Source organism: Schistocerca cancellata, chromosome 4 (assembly GCF_023864275.1).
Source record: "Schistocerca cancellata isolate TAMUIC-IGC-003103 chromosome 4, iqSchCanc2.1, whole genome shotgun sequence".
Taxonomy (NCBI): domain Eukaryota; kingdom Metazoa; phylum Arthropoda; class Insecta; order Orthoptera; family Acrididae; genus Schistocerca; species Schistocerca cancellata.
Window position 1 is genome coordinate 131100142 of NC_064629.1, and position 19391 is coordinate 131119532.

Sequence of the window (19391 nt, forward strand, 5' to 3'; positions counted from 1 at the left end):
TGCTGAGGAGTCAGTTTCAAATATAAATTTTAAAATTACTTTAAGAACTATTTTTTGTTGTCTTTTGAGTATATAGATTGTATGGATTTCATGTGATCAGGTCCACAGGTTTCCTTGATAATGTAATATGAATAAACATACTTCATATACAGCTGTTCTGTAGTCTGCCTCCATAGCTGAGTGGTAAGTGGGTATGATTGATTGCCATGTGGCGGAACAGTGTTCAATTTCCAATACTGCCAGGGATTTTTCCTTTGTGGGAGGACTGGAATGGGGTCCACTCAGCCTTCTGATGCCAACTGAGGAGTCAACTGAAAGAAAAGAAGTGGCACAAAGGTCCACATACTGGTGTGAAGCCAGGGTTTCAATTGTGGGGGGTTACTGTTTGTTACTACATCCTTCTCCCCCTTGCCCCCCCCCCCCCCACTATCCCCCCCCCCTCATGCACCCCCATCCTCCGCAAATATGTGTGTACAATTTTTAAAATGTATGAAATGTTTTAATGTAATAATAATAATAATAATAAAAAAGAGTAAAATTTTCTTAAAGTGTTTTAATGTAATAATCATGGCAGTGATGTGTGTAGATCAGTAAACAGTACACTGCTTATGCATAATAACCAAGATATTTCAATTCAGAAAAATATAGCCTATGAATAACATGCATCTGAAAATTTGAGAAGTAATGTACATGCGTTGCATAATTAATTTAAGAACTGTAATAAGAACAGGCTCAAAAATTTGATTACATTGTAATTGACTCAATATAAAATAAAAGAGTGCTTTCACAAGCTTAGTATTTCACTGAGCACAAAGGCTGTGAACAATGGTCTGCAAACTATGACTGTATGAGTGGGTAAATGAGGGGAATGCGATTTCTTTCAGTCATTTCTCCTACATTCAGGAATTTAGTTTATCTCCCTTCTTTAGTGGAGGGTCTTTTCATTTCTTCCTTCCCTTACACAGCTTTCTATGGTCTGCTGGCTGTATCTATGGACTCACGTAACATGCCACTTTGTTTTTTACAGCAGGTAGGTCAGCATTTGCTTATGTGACTTAACTGGACTGGAACATGAGCGGGCTCTCACACGAGCAACTGAAAAATATCCAGTGTTCAGCATAGCTATACTCAAGTGCCAAAGAAACTGGTAAAGGCATGTGTATTCAAATACAGATATATGTAAGCAGGTATAATATGGCTCTGTGGTCAGCAACGACTTAGTAAGACAACAAGTGTCTGGCACAGTTGTTAGATCGGTTGCTGCTGCTACAGTGGAAGGTTATCAAGATTTAAGTGAGTTTGAATATGGTGTTATAGTTGGTGCACAAGTGGTGGAACGAAGCATCTCCGAGGTAGCAATGAAGTGGGAATTTTCCCATATGACCATTTCATGGGACCGACGACAACTGAAGAGAATCGTTCAATGTGACAGAAGTGCAACCCTTCCACAAATTGCTGCAGATTTCAATGCTGGGCCATCAGCAAGGGTCAGCATGTGAACCATTCAACGAATCATCATCGATATGGGATTTCAGAGCCGGAGACCTGCTCGTGTATCCTTGATGACTGCACAACACAAAGCTTTACACCTCGCCTGGGCCTGATAACAATAATATTTGACTGTTGATGACTGGAAACATGTTGCCTCATCAGATGAGTCTAATTTCATATTGTATCGAGCAGATGGATGTGTATGGGTATGGAGACAATCTTATGAATCCATGGACCTTGCATGCCAGCAGAGAACTGTTCAAGCTGGTGGAGACTCTGTAAGGGTGTGGGGTATGTGCAGTTGGAGTGATATGGGACCCTTGACACATCTACATACAACTCTGACAGGTGACGTGTACGTAAGCATCCTGTCTGATTACCTGCATCCACTGTGCATTCCGATGGACTTAGGCGATTCCAGCAGGACAATGTGACACACCACACATCCAGAATTGCTACAGAGTGCCTCCAGGCACCCTTCTGAGTATAAACACTTCTGCTGTCCACCATACCCCCAAGACATGAAAATTATTGAGCATACATGGGATGCCTTGCAACATGCTGTTCAGAAGAGATCTTCACCCACTCATACTCTTATGCATTTATGGATAGCCCCGAAGGATTCATGGTGTCAATTCCCGCCAGCACTACTTCAGATGTTAGTCGAGTCCATGCCACGTCGTGTTGCGGCACTTGTGCATGCTCACGGGGGCCCTACACTATAGTCAGGTGTACCAGTTTCTTTGTCTCTTCAGTGTAGTAAGTTCTAGAATAACTTGCCATTTTTGAGAGTCATAGCTTATATGCTATTTTGTTTTCACAAAATTATCTGAGTATTTTGGAAACTGAAATGTGTAAAAATATATATGCATCTACTAAAATTTACTTTTAGGGGTTGTGGCCCCCTTCTTGGATCCACACCTAATGCTGTGTAGCAGAGAATAATTAAAATTTTTATGTGGCTCAGTGCTCAAATGCAAATCTTTCAATTGGATGCCACATTGATGAATTGTGTGTCCCTAATCTACTCCAGTTATTGAACTGGGCAAAGGGGACCTACTGTTTAACTTGGAGTCTAAACCATGTGTCCTTCCTGGCAAGTTCTCACTGAGAAGTAAAGGTAAATTGATGGTAGACTGAAAATATTTGTGGTCCAATCAGGATTTGATCCCATGACCTCGATGGTTCTAGGCACGCAATTCACCACTTGACAACACAGCACAAGATGATGCGGTGGCAAGTCGGCAAATGTTGAATTTAGTTTAGTATTTATAGTTCTTGTGTTGGTATGTTTCAGCATTATTTTACACAGACTAATATTTCACTGTCCCTGTTTCTTATTTTTTTATTACCAGGCCCTACCATTTAGTGCTCCACCATCCCGACCTATCAGCCTCGCAACAAATGTGTCTGTCGAATTGGGAGGTTACCAAGTTGCCCTGGAAGAAGTTCTTACATGGCTGCTAGAAGCTGAGGATAAGCTTAGCCAGTCACCTGTGTTGGCTGGTGATTTAGAAACAGTCAAATCCCAGTTTCATGCACATGAGGTGAGTTTACTGACTAGTATACAAGATGAATTTACTCATATTTTTTAATCTTGTTGAGTCAAGTGTAGAATAATATTCCTATTAACTGTACTGTGACATCATCATGTGATATTAACACACGTGCCATCACATAATAAGTGAAAGAAGGAAAATAAAATTTGTATTGTCTGGATATTTCACTTAAATACTTTCATCTTCTGTACTCTTCCAACACATTTTCTTTTGTGATCGTTTTCTTCCCTTTCATGTATAAAATATCCCATTACTTTCTTTATTACTGCTTGGTTATATAATTTTTATTGGACATTCCTTGTAAGTACTTGCCAAGACAAAACTATTTATTTTCTCTGGTTTTAAGGAGTTCAGCTAAAAAAATTGATATGCGGGAATTGGAATGCTGGTCTCTCAGGCTGCTTCAGAAGACATTGCAGTCGTATTGAGTGACTTGAAAATCTGTTGTAATACATCACAGATGTATAACAGTGAAAAAGAATCGTATGTAGCCAACTGTCTGGTTCATTGTCACCAAAGCAAAAATGAGCTAATAATGCTCTGACAGTAAAACAAAAGCAGCAAATTCTACATAAATGTGGTCAAAGTGGTGAGAAGACTAAAACACAGGTTGCAGAACACTTTCAGATCCCAAAGTCTGCTCTTTCATCACAAATAAGTCCAAGACAGATAATAGAGCCAAGTTTGGCAAGATGTTAATTTAGCAGCAATAGCAAATGCATGAGTCCAGCCAAACATGAAGTGAAGGATTTGCTGTTTGAACAGTTTGAACATGTCCACTCATAGCATATTCCATTGGCTATGCCATTCTTCAAGAAAAGGCTCATGAAAGTGTCCACAGAAAAGGGCATTTCTCAGTTTTTGTAAAGATATATGACAATTGAGTTCATTTTTTCTCTTTTCATGGAGACCAGTAAAAGAGAATACTCTATTTTCATCAACAAATAAAATTAACTACACTGTATATGTGGCATTTCAGAAGAGGCATAAAATAAGTGCTCTCAGTGTCTGGGGGAAGGCATTTAGTGTGAAAGAGAAAGATGCCAATGAGTTGGTGTGGGGATTTCAATCCAAGCTCTCTCAGTCATATCACCCAAGATATGTGTTTAATATTGGACAAGCCACCAGTTTTCATAAGCTGATGTCTGAAAAACACATGTCTTGGGTGAAAAATTTCATGGAGAAAAGTGCAGCAAAGAGAGACTGATAGTGGTCTTGTGTTTTAATTCAGATTGTTCTAAGAGGCTTAAACCATTAATGATAGGAAAATACAAAAATCCACATTGTTTTAAAAGTGTGAACCTGTTCAGTCTGTCATGCCGCTACGAGAATAACAATAAAGCCTGGAATACCAAATTTCTCTTCGATAGCTGTCCCTTGAAGGTTCAACAAAAAAATTCTTGCAAGGAAGAGAAATATTTTTCTAGCATTGGATCACTGTGTGGCACATCAGTTTGATGACCTGTGACTTCTGAACATAGAAGTTGTCTTCTTACTAGCTGACACCATGAGTCATCTGGAGCTATTGGATCAACGAATTATCACTTCAATGAAATGAAATTACAGATGCTAACGTGTTAAGGCTGTCATCCTTGCAATCGAACTACAGGCAACGGTTTCACATCGGAATGTACTGCAAGCTATCTGCAACTTACCTGCTACTTGGAATGAAGTTACAACAGACGTCATAACTAACTATTTTAAGAAGATCTGGACAGCAACTGATAATGCTGCTGGAACTGAAGAGAAAACCAACAATCCAACATATGAACTATCTCATAATGTGGATACAACTTTGTATTGTGATGCTGCACTTCTACAGGCTTATATCTGGTTGGCTCACTCCTTGTATCAACATTATGGAAGAATGGAAGCAGGCAGACAACATCTGTGCTCCTGAAGAACTAGTCATCAGTTCTGCTGATGAAGTAGAAGAGAATGATAATGCTTTACTGCCATCTTCTGAGGAGGGACATGAAGATATGACACTGCCACACCGTGCTGACATTGCAGCTGCATTTGCCGTTCATGAGAGAGATGCAACAATTTCTGACACTTCCATGGCATTTAAGGCTGATCTGGATGTTGTATCTTCAGAGAATGCCGTAAGATTATGAACAACAGTCTGACAAGAATTTTTTTTTTTTTTATTAATGTATAGAAGTAAAATGTGTAATGGATATGTTGTGAACAGAACGTGTTCTGGATAGTCTGCTAAAGTGTGCTAAAGAACAGTATATTAAGGGGTTTCTTAAGATTACTTTTTATTGTATTACATGACACACTAATTCAATGGGTACAGTACTGTCTCACAATATGCCTGTAATTGTATGGTCTTCAAAAAAATGATGACAAGCATTTCACAAATACTTCATCAGCTAAAAAAATGCCAGAAATAATGTTGTACATATACAGTGTAGTTAATTTTATTTGTTGATGAAAATAGAGCATTCTATTTTATTGGTACCCATAACGAGAGAAAAAATAAACTCAATAGTCATATATTTTTACAAAAAAGCTCATTAATTCAAATTGTGTTAAACCAAATTGGCCATTCTTCTGTGCCTTGAAAGATGGTTAAACGAGAATCTACTATAACTGGTTGATAAAAATGTGACATGATTATTCAATAATGTTGAAAACTGACAGTTGTTACAGATTAAGTTTGTGGTGCCCAGATATTCTTGGTATGCATAATCACAGATTGTAGAGAGAGATAAGTAATTATGCTGAGAACATTGCTCTTCTGGAGTTGGCATGTATTAATGGTTAGTTTACATGGAAATAGGTAGCTATATTTTTGCCTGTGTTCAATAACTTTCACCATTTGTACGTTATTGATCAGTACAACTGATAAACAGATTTAAGTATCAACAGTATTATGAAAAGAACAGATTACTACTGACCATAAAGATGACATTTTGAGTTGCAGACAGGCACAACAAGGAGACTATTACACATTGGTTTTTTGGGCAAAACCTTCTTCAGAAAGGGGGAAACACCAAGTGGCCAGAGACAGCAGTCATGTGTGTGTGTGAGGTATGCTTGCTTGGGTGAAAATAAAAGAGAGAGAGAGAGAGAGAGAGAGAGAGAGAGAGAGAGAGTGTGTGTGTGTGTGTGTGTGTGTGTGTGTGTTTCCTTTCTGAAGAAGGCTTTGGCCAAAAGCTCGATGTGTAACAGTCTTTTCATTGTACCTGTCTGCAACACATTGTATCATCTTGAAAGTGAGCCGCTATCTATCCTTTTTATAATATTGTTGGATAACAGGTTCTGTGGGTACCCAACACTTTACCCAGGGTCCAGCTATTTGTAGCAACAGGTGTAAAAACTACAATAATCGGTGTACTTCATTCTTCTCATTCATTTTAGAGCCGTAAGTCTCTGGTTTCATGAAAGAGATACTTTTTTTCTTGTTGTCTATTACTACATTGCATCAACTAGTCCTATGTGAACTACATGTTTAATGAGAGTCTAACTTCTACCATCTCTTCCTGCAGTTGTCCCTTTTACATTTATGTCCTTACCAAACTGTACTATTCCTTATCTTTCTTACACATTTAGTAACTAATTTTATATGCCAGAGTAACTTTTTTTCTGGCTTTTTAATAATACAAAACTGTCAACAGATGTCTGTACAATTGTGTCCTGCACAGATGATGACATTCTGGTCAATGGAAAACCATGCCAACGATGACATCAGGGCACCTACCAAATGGAATGGTGTTTACCGGGTAGTCTTACATCCACAATCGCTGTGTACACAGTCACAGACAGTGCAGTATGGCACAGAGAAGATGCCTGTTAGGCTTTCTGTGGATGAGGGCCATGGGAAGAATGGAAGCAGGACAGTTGCACACTGAGGGTGGCCTGATGGCTTAATGTGAATTGTTCTGTTGTTTTTTTGGATGTGGCAATGATTTATGAAGAGTGAAACTGTATCCCAAAGACCAGGATGGAGCTGACCACATGTAACATCAATCTATGAAGTGTCTTCACAGAAGGGAACTTCTAGAGTGGACCCGTCAACATGCCACCTGTTTGGTTGAACAGAGGGTCAGTGTTCTTTTCATAGATGAGTCCTGATTTGGTTTGGATCGCATCTGGAGTGAACATGGAACATGATTTCTGGACCCAACCATTGTGGAAAGAGACTGAAATGAGGAAGATTCCTAATGGTGTGGGCAGGGATTATGTTGACCACTCAAGCACCTCTTTCTGAAATTGTATGGTTAAATTAGCAAGGTTTAACTTCTGTCAGATATCATGTTGAGATCTTGGGACCTAATGTGCAGTTGTTGCGAGTGCTGTGGGTCCAGACTTCGTATTGCTGGACGATAATGCTCAACCTCATAGAGCGCGGGTGGTTGATGTTTTCCTGGAAATGGAAGATATTGCACGCATGGCATGGCCTGCTCGCTCTCCTGATTTGAATCTTCTAGAGCATGTTTGGGATGCACTAGGGACACAGGTTGCATCACGTCAGCCCTCACCAACCACTCTCAAAGATGTGCGAGCAGTGCTCCAATATGAGATTTATGGCATCATTTACAGCATCCTCCATCATTTGTCAGGCTTGTATTGGTGCCAGAGGTAGTCACACCCCATAGAGTGAGCACATTAATGAGTTGTCAGAATGTGTGTGTAAATCTGTTAAGTTGGAGAAAATGAAGAACATCTTTGTCTACCATTATGCATGTTGCAGTTGTTTATGTTGTGTATTATTTATATTGTTTCTACTTTACTATCACCAGATTATACTGTTTTGTGGCAAAATAAATGCAGCCTTGCAAAATTTTAGTTTGTTGCTTTAATTTTGTACACCAGTGTAATTGAATCAATTGACGATAAGTTTGTCATTAGAGAAAGCTTAATATTACCACTGAAAATTCATTGGAAAGAAAACTTCGATTCACCCCAGTAAAAAAGACTAAAAAGAAATTAATGTATACAGGAATTTCTGCATGAACTGGCTGGCCATCAGGAAGGTGTGCGAGCAGTCCTAGAAGAAGGAGCCCATATGGTTTCTGAAGGTGGTTTGTCTCATGACGAAGAAGATGAAGTGAGGGTACAAATGAGACTACTTAATTCCCGTTGGGAGGATCTAAGGATCAAAGCTATGGAACGTCAAACAAGGTTTGTTTTGTGTTTACTCTTGTTATTATCATCTTATATTTACCAAAGATGCATTCTTTTTTTTTAAGACATTAAATTTAGCTTACCTGAAAAATAATAATGATACTAAAAAGAAAGTAAGGGAGAATAGGGTCCGACACACCTTTGACAATGGGGTCAGTACAGGTGGAGCCAAAGTTCAGATTGAGACAACAAGAGGAAATAAACTGACCATATTCGATTCCAAAGAACCATCTCAGCATCTGTGTGAAGTGATTTAATGAAACCGTGTTAAACCTAAATATGGGTGCCTAAATAGGAAATTAACCACAGCTCTCCCCTCTCCGTGCGACTCCGCCCTCTTGAACAAAAAACTTTGTCATGTATTCTTAAGGCTTTTCTTTTCATTTAGTTGTTTTGTGCACTAGGACAAAGAAAGTTAATTAATTTTGTCTACACTCTACCAATGTGAAAATATGCTGCCTACAGTCGCATCTTATTTTTACTTAGTATATATGACTCAGTTTATAAAGTATAAGTGATAACACACGAGTTGTGGAGTGACTAACGAGTTTCAAATTGTTTGCTGTATCCTAACAAAGAGGTTTCTGATTTACAGGATCCATGAACTCTTGATGTCACTGCAGCAGCAACAGTTAGATCAACTGAGACAATGGTTGACAGACACAGAAGATCGCATTTCACACATGGCTGAAGTTGCAAATGATCCTGAAACTCTGCAGGAGCAGATAGAACGTCATCGTGAACTGCAGAACGATTTGTGTGCACAGCAGAAGGTGGTTGATGCACTGTCACACATGGTGGTGGTTGTTGACGACAATAGTCCTGAGAGTGGTAAGCTTAGACAGTCAGTAAAGCAGCATATAAATATAAAATAAAATAAAGTGTACTGACAGTTATTTAGAAAGATGACTTGTATTCTTCTTGTCTCTACATAACTCATTTAGAAATCATATTATTAGTAATATTCAAATTCTTTTATGTGAACTATGTTATTGGCAGAATTCCTTCATAGAAATAACAGGAAATTAAAAGGAATTCAGAGTTTTATTATAATTTTTTCTTATACTGTATCAGAAATAGTGTCCTGGTTCTCCAGTTGTAGGCTCTAATTAGCACCAGAAGCACTGAAAGTAATTTCAATAATTATTTTGTATATCTTAGTTTAGTTGATTATGTGCTTCTTGGTGGAAGAGATGAGAAGTAGTTCGTTAGTACTTACTTTATGGAGTAGATGACTGCTCCCCACAGTCAGCTGCAGGCTATGTTCACAACAGTTGATTGGCTTCATATGTATACTGCAACTTGCACTGGTAGACTAATAGCAAGGTGACCTTCTGTTGTCACCAAAGCATAGCAGAGTTTGCCAATTTCTCTTCTTGCCTGCATGGATGACAGAGAACCCTGATCCTGTATCAAGAAGCCACATGAAGGTGGCTGACAGGTTATGCCCCAATCTGGAACTGTTTTATGGGAAAAGATAAATGTGACAGATGGCTTAATGAAGATATTTGAAGCACTGCACCCTGCTGATCAAGATACTGAGAATGGGTTGCAGGCAGCTGCAGACTGTGAACCTACTGTAACCAACAACATCTGTCAACTGCGATCTGGGACCATTAATGATTATTTTCATATACTGTCAGAACTCCTGAAGACAACTATCCTACTTACAGTGTTCCAGCACAGCTTTTGCTTTGCAGTATCATTTCAAGGATGGAGGGTGAAGGAGTGTATGAAGCAGAAGCATTATCAGTTTTGTGGTGATCTTATCTTCATCTTCCTCAAATTGTGACGCAGGGTGGAGGCTTGTAGAATCAGCCTGGTTAAGTCAGGCATGCACAGTACATCAGAAGCAGTCATCAGCAAAGCAGAATATGTGTGGAATACACTTTTATTATTATTATTATTATTATTATTATTATTATTATTCTGCAAAACTTTGGGATTGCCAGATGAAAAATGGCCATCTAGGAAACAATTTGGATATCAAATTTTGAGATTAAAAATTCACCACTCTCCAAGAAAGTGATCACCCTCAAATAATACTAGAAACTGAGAGAGCTAGCTGAAATGCAAGGTGGAAAGTAGAAATATTCAGCAACACATGGAATGCATATCACAAAGATAATTAGGCCCCCTGTGAAAAAAGTTTTGTGATAACAACCAGAGGGGTTAAATCTAGCAAGGTTCAAAATTAACCTGACTGTGAACTTACATGGACAAGTGTGACAAGCAATTATTGACTCCCATAACTTGTATTAATAATCAAATTTCCCACTGGCCTCCAGATTCAGATATATTGGTCATTGAGTCATTCAAAGATTGCCTAAATTAGATAGCACTGAAATAATCAAACTACTTAGTGAGTGTAATCAACATGAAAAACTATACATTCATTACTTATATATGGAAAACAGTCTTGAGAAGTAATGCTGAACACCAACTTGTGCATCAGTAAGAAGGGCTGTCTAGCTTACAACTTACCAGTCAGCCCCAGGTAGAATAACTATCAGAAAAATCCCAGAAAAATTTGAACTTCTGAAAGGTCAACAAATTTATCAAAATTCTGAAAGGTCAACTAATCTATCAAAACTATCCATTCAGGCTCTTGTGAACTGGTCTGTATGGAAACTGAAGACAACTGAGAAAAAGCTGAAATATTTAATTCCACATTTAGAAATGTATTCATACATGGAGGTGCTGCCACTGTGCCAATGCTTGACTGTTACGTACACTTACAAATGAGAGGCATTGAAATGATAATTCCCAGTAAATATGTAAAAAATGTTAAGATACATGAGGCACCAGGTCCTTATGAAATTTGTGTTAGGCTTTACATTGAATAAATCGCAAAATTGGCCCCCTTCCTTGCTCATATTTAATGAGAATCTCTTGTATAAAAAATAGTCTTGCACAACTGGAAGGAGAAAGTCACTCCTGCTTATAAGAAGGGTATGCAAACAGATGCAAAGAATTACATACCCCTGTATCTGATGATGTTCCTTGAAGCAAATTATCTTATCTCAAAGAATTAACACATCTACATCCACATAAATACTCTGCAGGTCACCGTATTGTGCATGGCGGAGGGTACCCTGTACCATTACTTGTTGTTTCCCTTACTGTTCCAGTCACAAATAGAGCGAGGGAAAAATGACTGCCCGTATGCCTTCATATGAGCCCTAATTTCTTGTACTTTATCTTCTTGGTCCTTATGCTCAGAGTATGTTGGCAGCAGTAGAATCGTTTAGCAGTCAGCTTCAAATGCCGGTTCTCTAAATTTTCTCAATAGTGTTTCTTGAAAAGAACATCACCTCCCCTGCAGGGATTCCCATTTAAGTTCCAGTAGCATCTTCATAATACTTGCATTTTGTTCAAATCTATTAATAACAAAATTTAGCAGCTTGCCTCTAAATTGCTGTATTGTCTTCCTTTAATCTGACCTGGTACAGATCCCAAACATTTAAGCAATACTCCAGAATAGGTGGTCGCAGCAGCATCCCGCATGCAGTCTCCTTTACAGGTGTACCACTCTTTACTAAAATTCTTCCAGTAAACTGAAGTTGACCATTTGCCTTCTCTACTACAGTTCTCACATGCTAGTTCCACCTCGTATCACTTTGCAATGTTATGTCCAGATATTTTAACAATTTGACTGTGTCTAGCAAGACACTAATATTACTGTATCTGAACATGAAAGGTTTGATCTTCCTACTCATCCACATTAAGCTACAGTTTTCCACATTTGGTGCTTGCTGCCATTCATCACACCAACTGGAAATTTTGTCCATATTATCTTGAATCTTCCTACAGTCACTCAACTTCGACAACTTACTGTACACCATGGCATCATCACCAAACAGCTGAAGATTGCTGCCCGCCCTATCCACCAAATCATTTACGTACATAGAGAACAACAACCTGTCCTATCTCACTTCCCTGAGGCACTCCTGGCGATACCCTCATCTCTGATGAGCACTCACCTTTGAGGACAACATACTGGGTTCTATTGTTTAAGAAGTCTTCCAGCTATTCACATATCTGTGAACTTATTTCATATGTTCATGCCTCTGTTAACAGCCTGCAATGGGGCACTGTGTCAAATGCTTTCCAGAAATCTAGAAATATGGAATCTATCTGTTGCCCTTTATCTGTAGTTCTCAGTATATCATGTAAGAAAATGGCAAGCTGAGTTTCGCCCGACCAATGCTTTCTAAAACCATGCTGATTTGTGGACATAAGGTTCTCAGTCTCAAGAAAGTTTGAACTACAACCAAAATGTGGTTGTACTGCCTATCTTCATAAATATGTGATGGTCTCAAAAGTTTGTTAACTTATAGAACCCACTGCAGTACAATGAATGGTGTAAGCTCAAAAACCTGCTTATGTTCTCAAGGTAAATACACAATTTTTCAGTCAGTTGCCACTCAAACTCTTTGCTGACAATACTGTTGTCAGAAGGAAAGTATAATTAGTAGATGGCTGTAAGGAAATGTTGAATGAATCCAACAGTATTTCCACTTTGTGTACTGAGTAGCAGTTTTCCCTTTGAATGTGAGTAATTGTAAGATAATGCCCATTAACAAACAGAAAGTACCTCAAAGTATCCAATTACAAGTGGTAAACTTCTGGTGCATGTCACATTGTCTATAACTTTAAGAGTAATACTATAGCTGAATGAGCACTTGAAGGCAAATATAAGACCTGATTATGGAAAAGTGCAGTCCATCTGTAAAAGAAACTGCCGATAGGATACTGATGTGACACTAATGTGACCTATTCTACAGTACTGCTCTGCGGTTTGGAGTCCTTTCAAATAGGCATGAAAACAGACATCAAAAAATTCAGAGGCATTCTGCAAAGATTAAAAAGTTCAGTACTGCCTGCATGAAAGTGTAATGGAAATAATTGTGGAACTGAAATGAGTGTCTTTGGAAGAATGGCAACATCATTCTCATGAAACACAAATGGATGAATTTGTAGAACTGGTGTTTAAGAAAGACTGAGCAACAATTCTGATGCCTCCACCTCATATTGGGGGGTTGTGATGCCTCCAACTCATATTGGGGGGGGGGGGGGGTCGTAACACAAAGAACTGTTGTGTAACATAAGCATAAGGTGGTAGGCATTGGTAGGCATGTTCCTACATCTAAAAGGTGATGTTTTTTCAAATTTCACACCAGTTACATAATAGTGTTATTAATAGTGCCACTGTGAGGATGAAAATCTAGTTCACTTTAAATAAATGCTGTAATGGTTGTGAGTCTTAGATACCTTTGAGACTGGACTTGGTGAGTTGGTGTTAGTCAAGGATGCCTTTGCAGTGACAAAGACGCCATTATCAGCTCTTCGTTGAGCTTGAATGAGGTCAGTTAATAGGGCTATGAGGAGCCGGATGTTTCTTTGGAGATACTGCAGAAAGATTTGGCAGGAATGTAGCCACTGTACATGATTGCTGACAGCAATGGTTACAAGAATATACAGTCTCAAGAAGACTGGGCTCCAAAAATCCATGTGGCACTGTCGAGAAAAAAGACCATTGTATTCGGTGTATGGCTCTGGTGCATCATATTGCACCAGAAGCAGCAATCTGAGCAGCAGTTGGCACTATAGTGACACAATGAACTTACTTAGGGACAGATCTGAGCCGGACGCCCTGTAGCATGCATTTCGTTGACCCCAAATCACCGTCATTTGTGACTTCAATGGTGTCAAGCGAGAGCTCATTGGAGGGCAGGTTGGAGGTCTATTTTGTGTTCTGATGAAAGCTGGTTTTGCCTTGGTGCCTATGATGGCTATGTGTTGGTTAGGAGGAGGCCAGTTGAGGGCCTGCAACCAACCTGTCTGTGTGCAAGACACGGGGACCAACACATACAGTTATGGGCTGACGCGTGATTTCTTATGACAGCAGGAACAATCTCGTGACTATCCCATGCATTCTGACTGCAGATTTGTATGTCAATCTCGTGATTCTGCCTGTTGTGATGCCATTTGTGAGCAGCATTCCAAGGGATATTTCCCAACAGGGTAACACTCAGTCACATACTGATGTTGTAACCCAACATGCTGTACAGTGTGTTGACATGTTGCCTTGATCTGCTTAATGAGCAAATTTGGAACATCAGATGGCAACTACAGCATCATCCACAACCAGCACTCGCTGTCCATGTATTAACCAAAAAAGTGCATCAGGCATGGAAATCCAGCCCCTGAACCGATAACGAGTACCTGTACAACACAATGCATGCATGTTTGCATGCTTGCATTCAGCTTTCTGGCAGTTACATCAGTTATGAAGGTACCAGCATTTCAAATTTGCAGTGGCTTATCTCATGCTGACGTTATCCTGTGACCTTGCAATGTTAATCACTTACATATGTTACCTAGACAAATGTATTCTGAAATTTCATTGCTCTAAATTAATTATTTTTTGGCAGTGCAAGTTTTCTGCATCAGTCTATGTATAATGAGAAAAACATAAGAGAGAGTAAGGTGCATCCTGAGGCATGTAAATAGTAATTTTCCCTTCACTCCATGCATAAATTCCAATAAGACAGAAGATTGCTGATATTGGTATGAAGTACCATCCACTGTTTGTACAGTTTGTTGTGAAACATGTACGTAGATTTAGAAATACCTAACTCCCCTCTTGATGACTATTATACAGTGATAAACACTTGCATGATAATATTGTTTGCTGCCACCAGAAATATTTAAGTAAAAAAATTGGGATGTTGGTTTGAACTCCTCTCTGCTTTATTAGGCTTTTTGAGGAGATATATCCTTGCTTTTCTTTGTCCAATTGCTGCTAGACATGCTTCTATGATGGGCTTAGAACTAATGTTCAGCTTTGTTGTTTTCGCACATAAAATACAAATCATTATCAGAGGAGAATGATGTGCTAATTGATAGGAGAAAGCTCTTATAACCATGTGAGTATCAAACTATGAACCTTTGAATTTTTACTCTGATGCTTACCTACACAGCCATCAAGCTAATTCAGTAATACATATACTATTCAGTTGTTTCCACTCTATTATCCATAAACATTATACTTCCAATTTTTATGGCCATCTTAACCTATTGCATATTCTTAAATGAAGCATTGCAATATCTATATCTGTCACAAAAGGGTTTGTTTTTGTGTTATTTTACTCACTATGTGTTTAGGTGGTCTCACTGTCATCATTAAGTGGATGACCTGTTTTTACACAACAGTTTCTAGAAAAAATCACTGGTAGATTTTTAAATTATTGTGCGAGGTGGCCAATAATCTATTTTTCATCTTGCAATGGTAGTAACAGGTTAAGCTGGACATAGTATTTGTAGATGTGATACAATGAATAACTGTTCCGATATGAAAAGTGATATACAACTATTTTTCTTTTAATGGTAAAATTTATAGATTGAATAGTTGAATTTCAATGACTGCAAGTACATCAGGGACCATGTTGGTGGATATTTCTCAAACAGCTTGACAACAAATTATTAGAGAAAAATCCCCCATTCTTAGAATGTGTTAATATTTCTATGGGGGATGCATGGATGACACATTCCTCATCAGTGAAATGGTTGTTGAAGATATACACTGCATTCTTCAGTAGTATATGTGGCTACTATTTACAGAATTAAACTGTTAGCTTGATACACAAAACATTTTCTTAAGAGATAATACCTCTTCTGGTTCTCAGTTCCTAAATGGAAAGACAAAGAAAGAAATAAAAATTCCACCCACAGACAAATTTGATGGCACTTTGGGACATGCAGTATGTCGAAAACTGGCCCATATGGATTTATATTTATGTGCAAATAGCTGCAACCATCCCATGCAAACTATGAATGTACTCAGAACCCTGGCACACACAACACACATCATTGCCAACGAGAGAAGTCTGGAGGAAGAGCTTCTACACCTGAGAAGAGTTTTTGAAGCCAACGGGTACACTCCACAGCAGATATGTAAGGCACTATAAATGAAACCAACAGTGGGTATAAAAAATGCAGAAGAAGACACGGAAAGTTTTAAATCCATAGATTTTCTGTCATATGTGGGAAGCCTATCACCAAAATGGGAAGGATCCTCAGTAAATACAAAGTGAAAGTGATTTTTTGCCCTCCACCAAACACAGCAGCACTCCTGGGTTCTGTTAAAGATGATTTTGGTGCTTCAGAAGCCTGGGGTTTACAAGATCCCCTGTGAGTGTGTCCGTTCATACATTGGAAAGACGACACGTATAGCCAGTAGAGATGCACAGAGTACCGCAGGTACAGCCGGCTCTTACAGCCTAATAAATCTGTGGTGGCAGAGCATTGTAGTGACACTGGCACTCTATGATGTATGATAGTGTCAAAATTTTGGCCTCAACTTCATCTTTCTCAGACTCAGTAGTGAAATGAGCAATTGAAATTTGGTTGGTGATGAATTTAATTAAGAGACATAGCAGCTTCAGCTTGAATAAATCATGGAATCTGGCAGTTTCTGTAGTAAACTCACAAAGATGCCGCAACGGTGCAGCTGACAGTGATACATCTATATCACTGTGTGGATCGGCAGTGCAGTCATAGATTTAATTCCATGCATATGTCATACCTCTTTGCCACTGATCAACCTCTCTGGCACCTTTTTTATCTGTGGCACACGCACAGTGGTGCGGTCCATGGGTTTAAAAGGATGGAGCTAGTACTGGAGCATCAGTCACCTCAGCTCACTCTGATGATGGCTGGACAGTATTCAGCCAAAACATTAGAAGAAGAAATCAAATTTATGTGGCTGCATGCTTGAAATTTTATGGGACAAAAGGAGATTATCGACACTAGCAACAGGTTCTACATATCCATTACTTTTCAGTGTTTTGCTTTAGAGATAGTTTTACTTTTGTCTTTGTTCATAATTTTATTTTACTGATATTGGTATTCTTTCCCTGGATGGTTGCCCATTATGCAACCAAAAATATAAGTGTATACTGTGGGATGCCACAGCTGCAGTTTGCAGGCAACACTACTGCAGGAGATTGTATATAACATGACAATAACATAACTAGACTACTTCATTTTCAACCAATCTTCCAGCTGCCATCACAGCAAGAGATGGCACCAGCCTCACAGCTGGCAGCATGCCTGTAACAGTACACAGAGCTGCAATCATGGGCACCTGTTACCTTCTGCAAGATCAGGTGCCTGCTGTATGCACACCTATATCCTTTTGCCAGACGGGTATTAAGGCACCATTTGGCCAATCTATGGCAGTGTGCTTGGTGTGCATTCACCGTGTACATCGCCAAGCTGGTCGAGGATCAGTTACCACCTCATCCAAGTCATCAGGCCACCACTGGGTGCCTCCTCTGTGCCATCTTGCTGGACTTTACCTTCAGCCCATCCTCCAGCTCACCACTGACCATCCAGGGCTGTCGCATCATTGGACATCACTTCTGAGCATCCGTGGCCTGCCTCACTGGATGTCATCTCTGACCTTATAAGGCTCTCGCTTCACTGGATGTCATTGCCAACTGTCCAAGCCTCCCACTGCTCTGGATTTCAACCCTGATCATCTAGGGCTCCCATCTTGCCATCTCTGTACTTATGCCATCTCTGGCCATTCAGGACTGCCATCTCACTGAACGCCATCTCTGAATATCCAGGGCTACCACCTCACTGGAAGCCATCTCAGACCATCCAGGGCTACTAAATCGCAGAACTTTGACTGTTACTTGTCATTGAGTGTGCTGCCACTTCAGCTGACCACAGCCTCATCAGATTGTACCTGTGCCATTGTGATTCTGTTCATTATTGTCAATAAAAGTATAGTTTTTCTCTGCTAACTGTGCGCCTCATTTGCAGTGCACCACTCCCTTTGATCGTGAACACAAAACTTGGCTTTGTGGTTAAGGATCAAAGTAAAAATATAAATGATGACTGAAGAAAACTTCAGAAACCAAGATCACCAAAAAACCATTTTATCGGATGAAAAGTTTAGACAGAGCTATGCTGACATTATTGGATCTGCAAGAGGATGAACAGTAGTTGATAGGAAATGGAATTATAACATAGCTCTACTTTAAAATTTCTACCATGTACTGTCCATTGTTGTTGCAAGTCATTTCACACTGCACATGCACTTTTAACTACCATGGAGATCACTAAACATCAGCACATCAAAAACTTACCTAAAAACCTAATTATATTGTGCTGACTGTAAGTGTTAATGTTCGGTACCAGCTGGCAACTGACACAATCATCACAATGTATGTCCACTGGCACTGTGGCAGTTGACCAGATTATTATCTTGTGAATAACATAAAACAGATACATAATATGATTTTAACCCCCGGGCAGAGCTTTGCACATATTAAGCATGTACAGTTGGACCATGGTTCAGATCCCCTAATACTAGCTGGATGAGACAGTTATCATGTTGAAGGAAAGAAAATGCATACCATTTTCAATAGGAGAGTAATTAATTAAGTTCTATGATGGTCCAATCAACCTCCAGGTTGATAACTTTTATTTTGACAATAATAGATGACTTCATTTTACGAGGGCTATCCAGAAAGCAAGGGATGTTTTGAAGTAAAAAATTAACAGTGTGGAAAAATTTTTTTACATACATTTTATAGATACTCTGAAGCTATTGTTCCACATAATCGCCATTCAAATTGAGGCACTTATCATACCGTGGAACAAGTTTTTTAGTACTCTCTCTGTAGAAATCTGCCACCTGTGATGGTAACAACTGGTTTGTACTGGCATGCAGTTTAGTGTCAGTATCAGGGCCTTGTGTAGTGATTCATATCTTCATTGCTGGCAAGATGTGGTAGTTACTCAGTGCCAAATCCGAGCTGTCTGGTGCATGATCAAACACTTTCCATCCAAAACCCCATAGGAGCTCTTGGGTGTGACTGGCCATTTGTTGATGTGCATTGTTTTGAGAAAAGAAAACTTTAATGCTAAGTTTTCCTCAATACTTGTTTTGTATCACCTGCCATAATTTTGTCAGTATTTAACAATACCTCTCTGAGTTAACTGTTGTGCCACGTTCAAGGAAATCAATGAGAATCACTCTCTTGGAGTCCCAAAATGCAGTATCCATAATCTTCCTTGTCAACAGTGTTTGCAAACACTTCAGTGGTTTCTTAGGATTATTTGTGTCTCGCCATTCCATTGACTGCCTTTTTGTTTCACGATCAACATGCTTCACACAAGTCTCTT

General features: G+C 39.2%; 1 protein-coding gene across 1 annotated transcript in view; it reads left to right on the plus strand.

Moving 5' to 3' along the window:
• The window catches only part of LOC126183923 (dystrophin, isoforms A/C/F/G/H-like), a gene marked incomplete at its 5' end in the record, with an annotated part of 927096 nt that overhangs the window by 82179 nt on the left and 825526 nt on the right, over positions 1-19391 (plus strand). The window contains 3 exons of the mRNA XM_049926269.1: positions 2847-3038; positions 8002-8183; positions 8782-9017. Coding sequence (XP_049782226.1) covers positions 2847-3038; positions 8002-8183; positions 8782-9017 — 610 coding nt within the window. The remainder of the gene's footprint in view (positions 1-2846; positions 3039-8001; positions 8184-8781; positions 9018-19391) is intronic.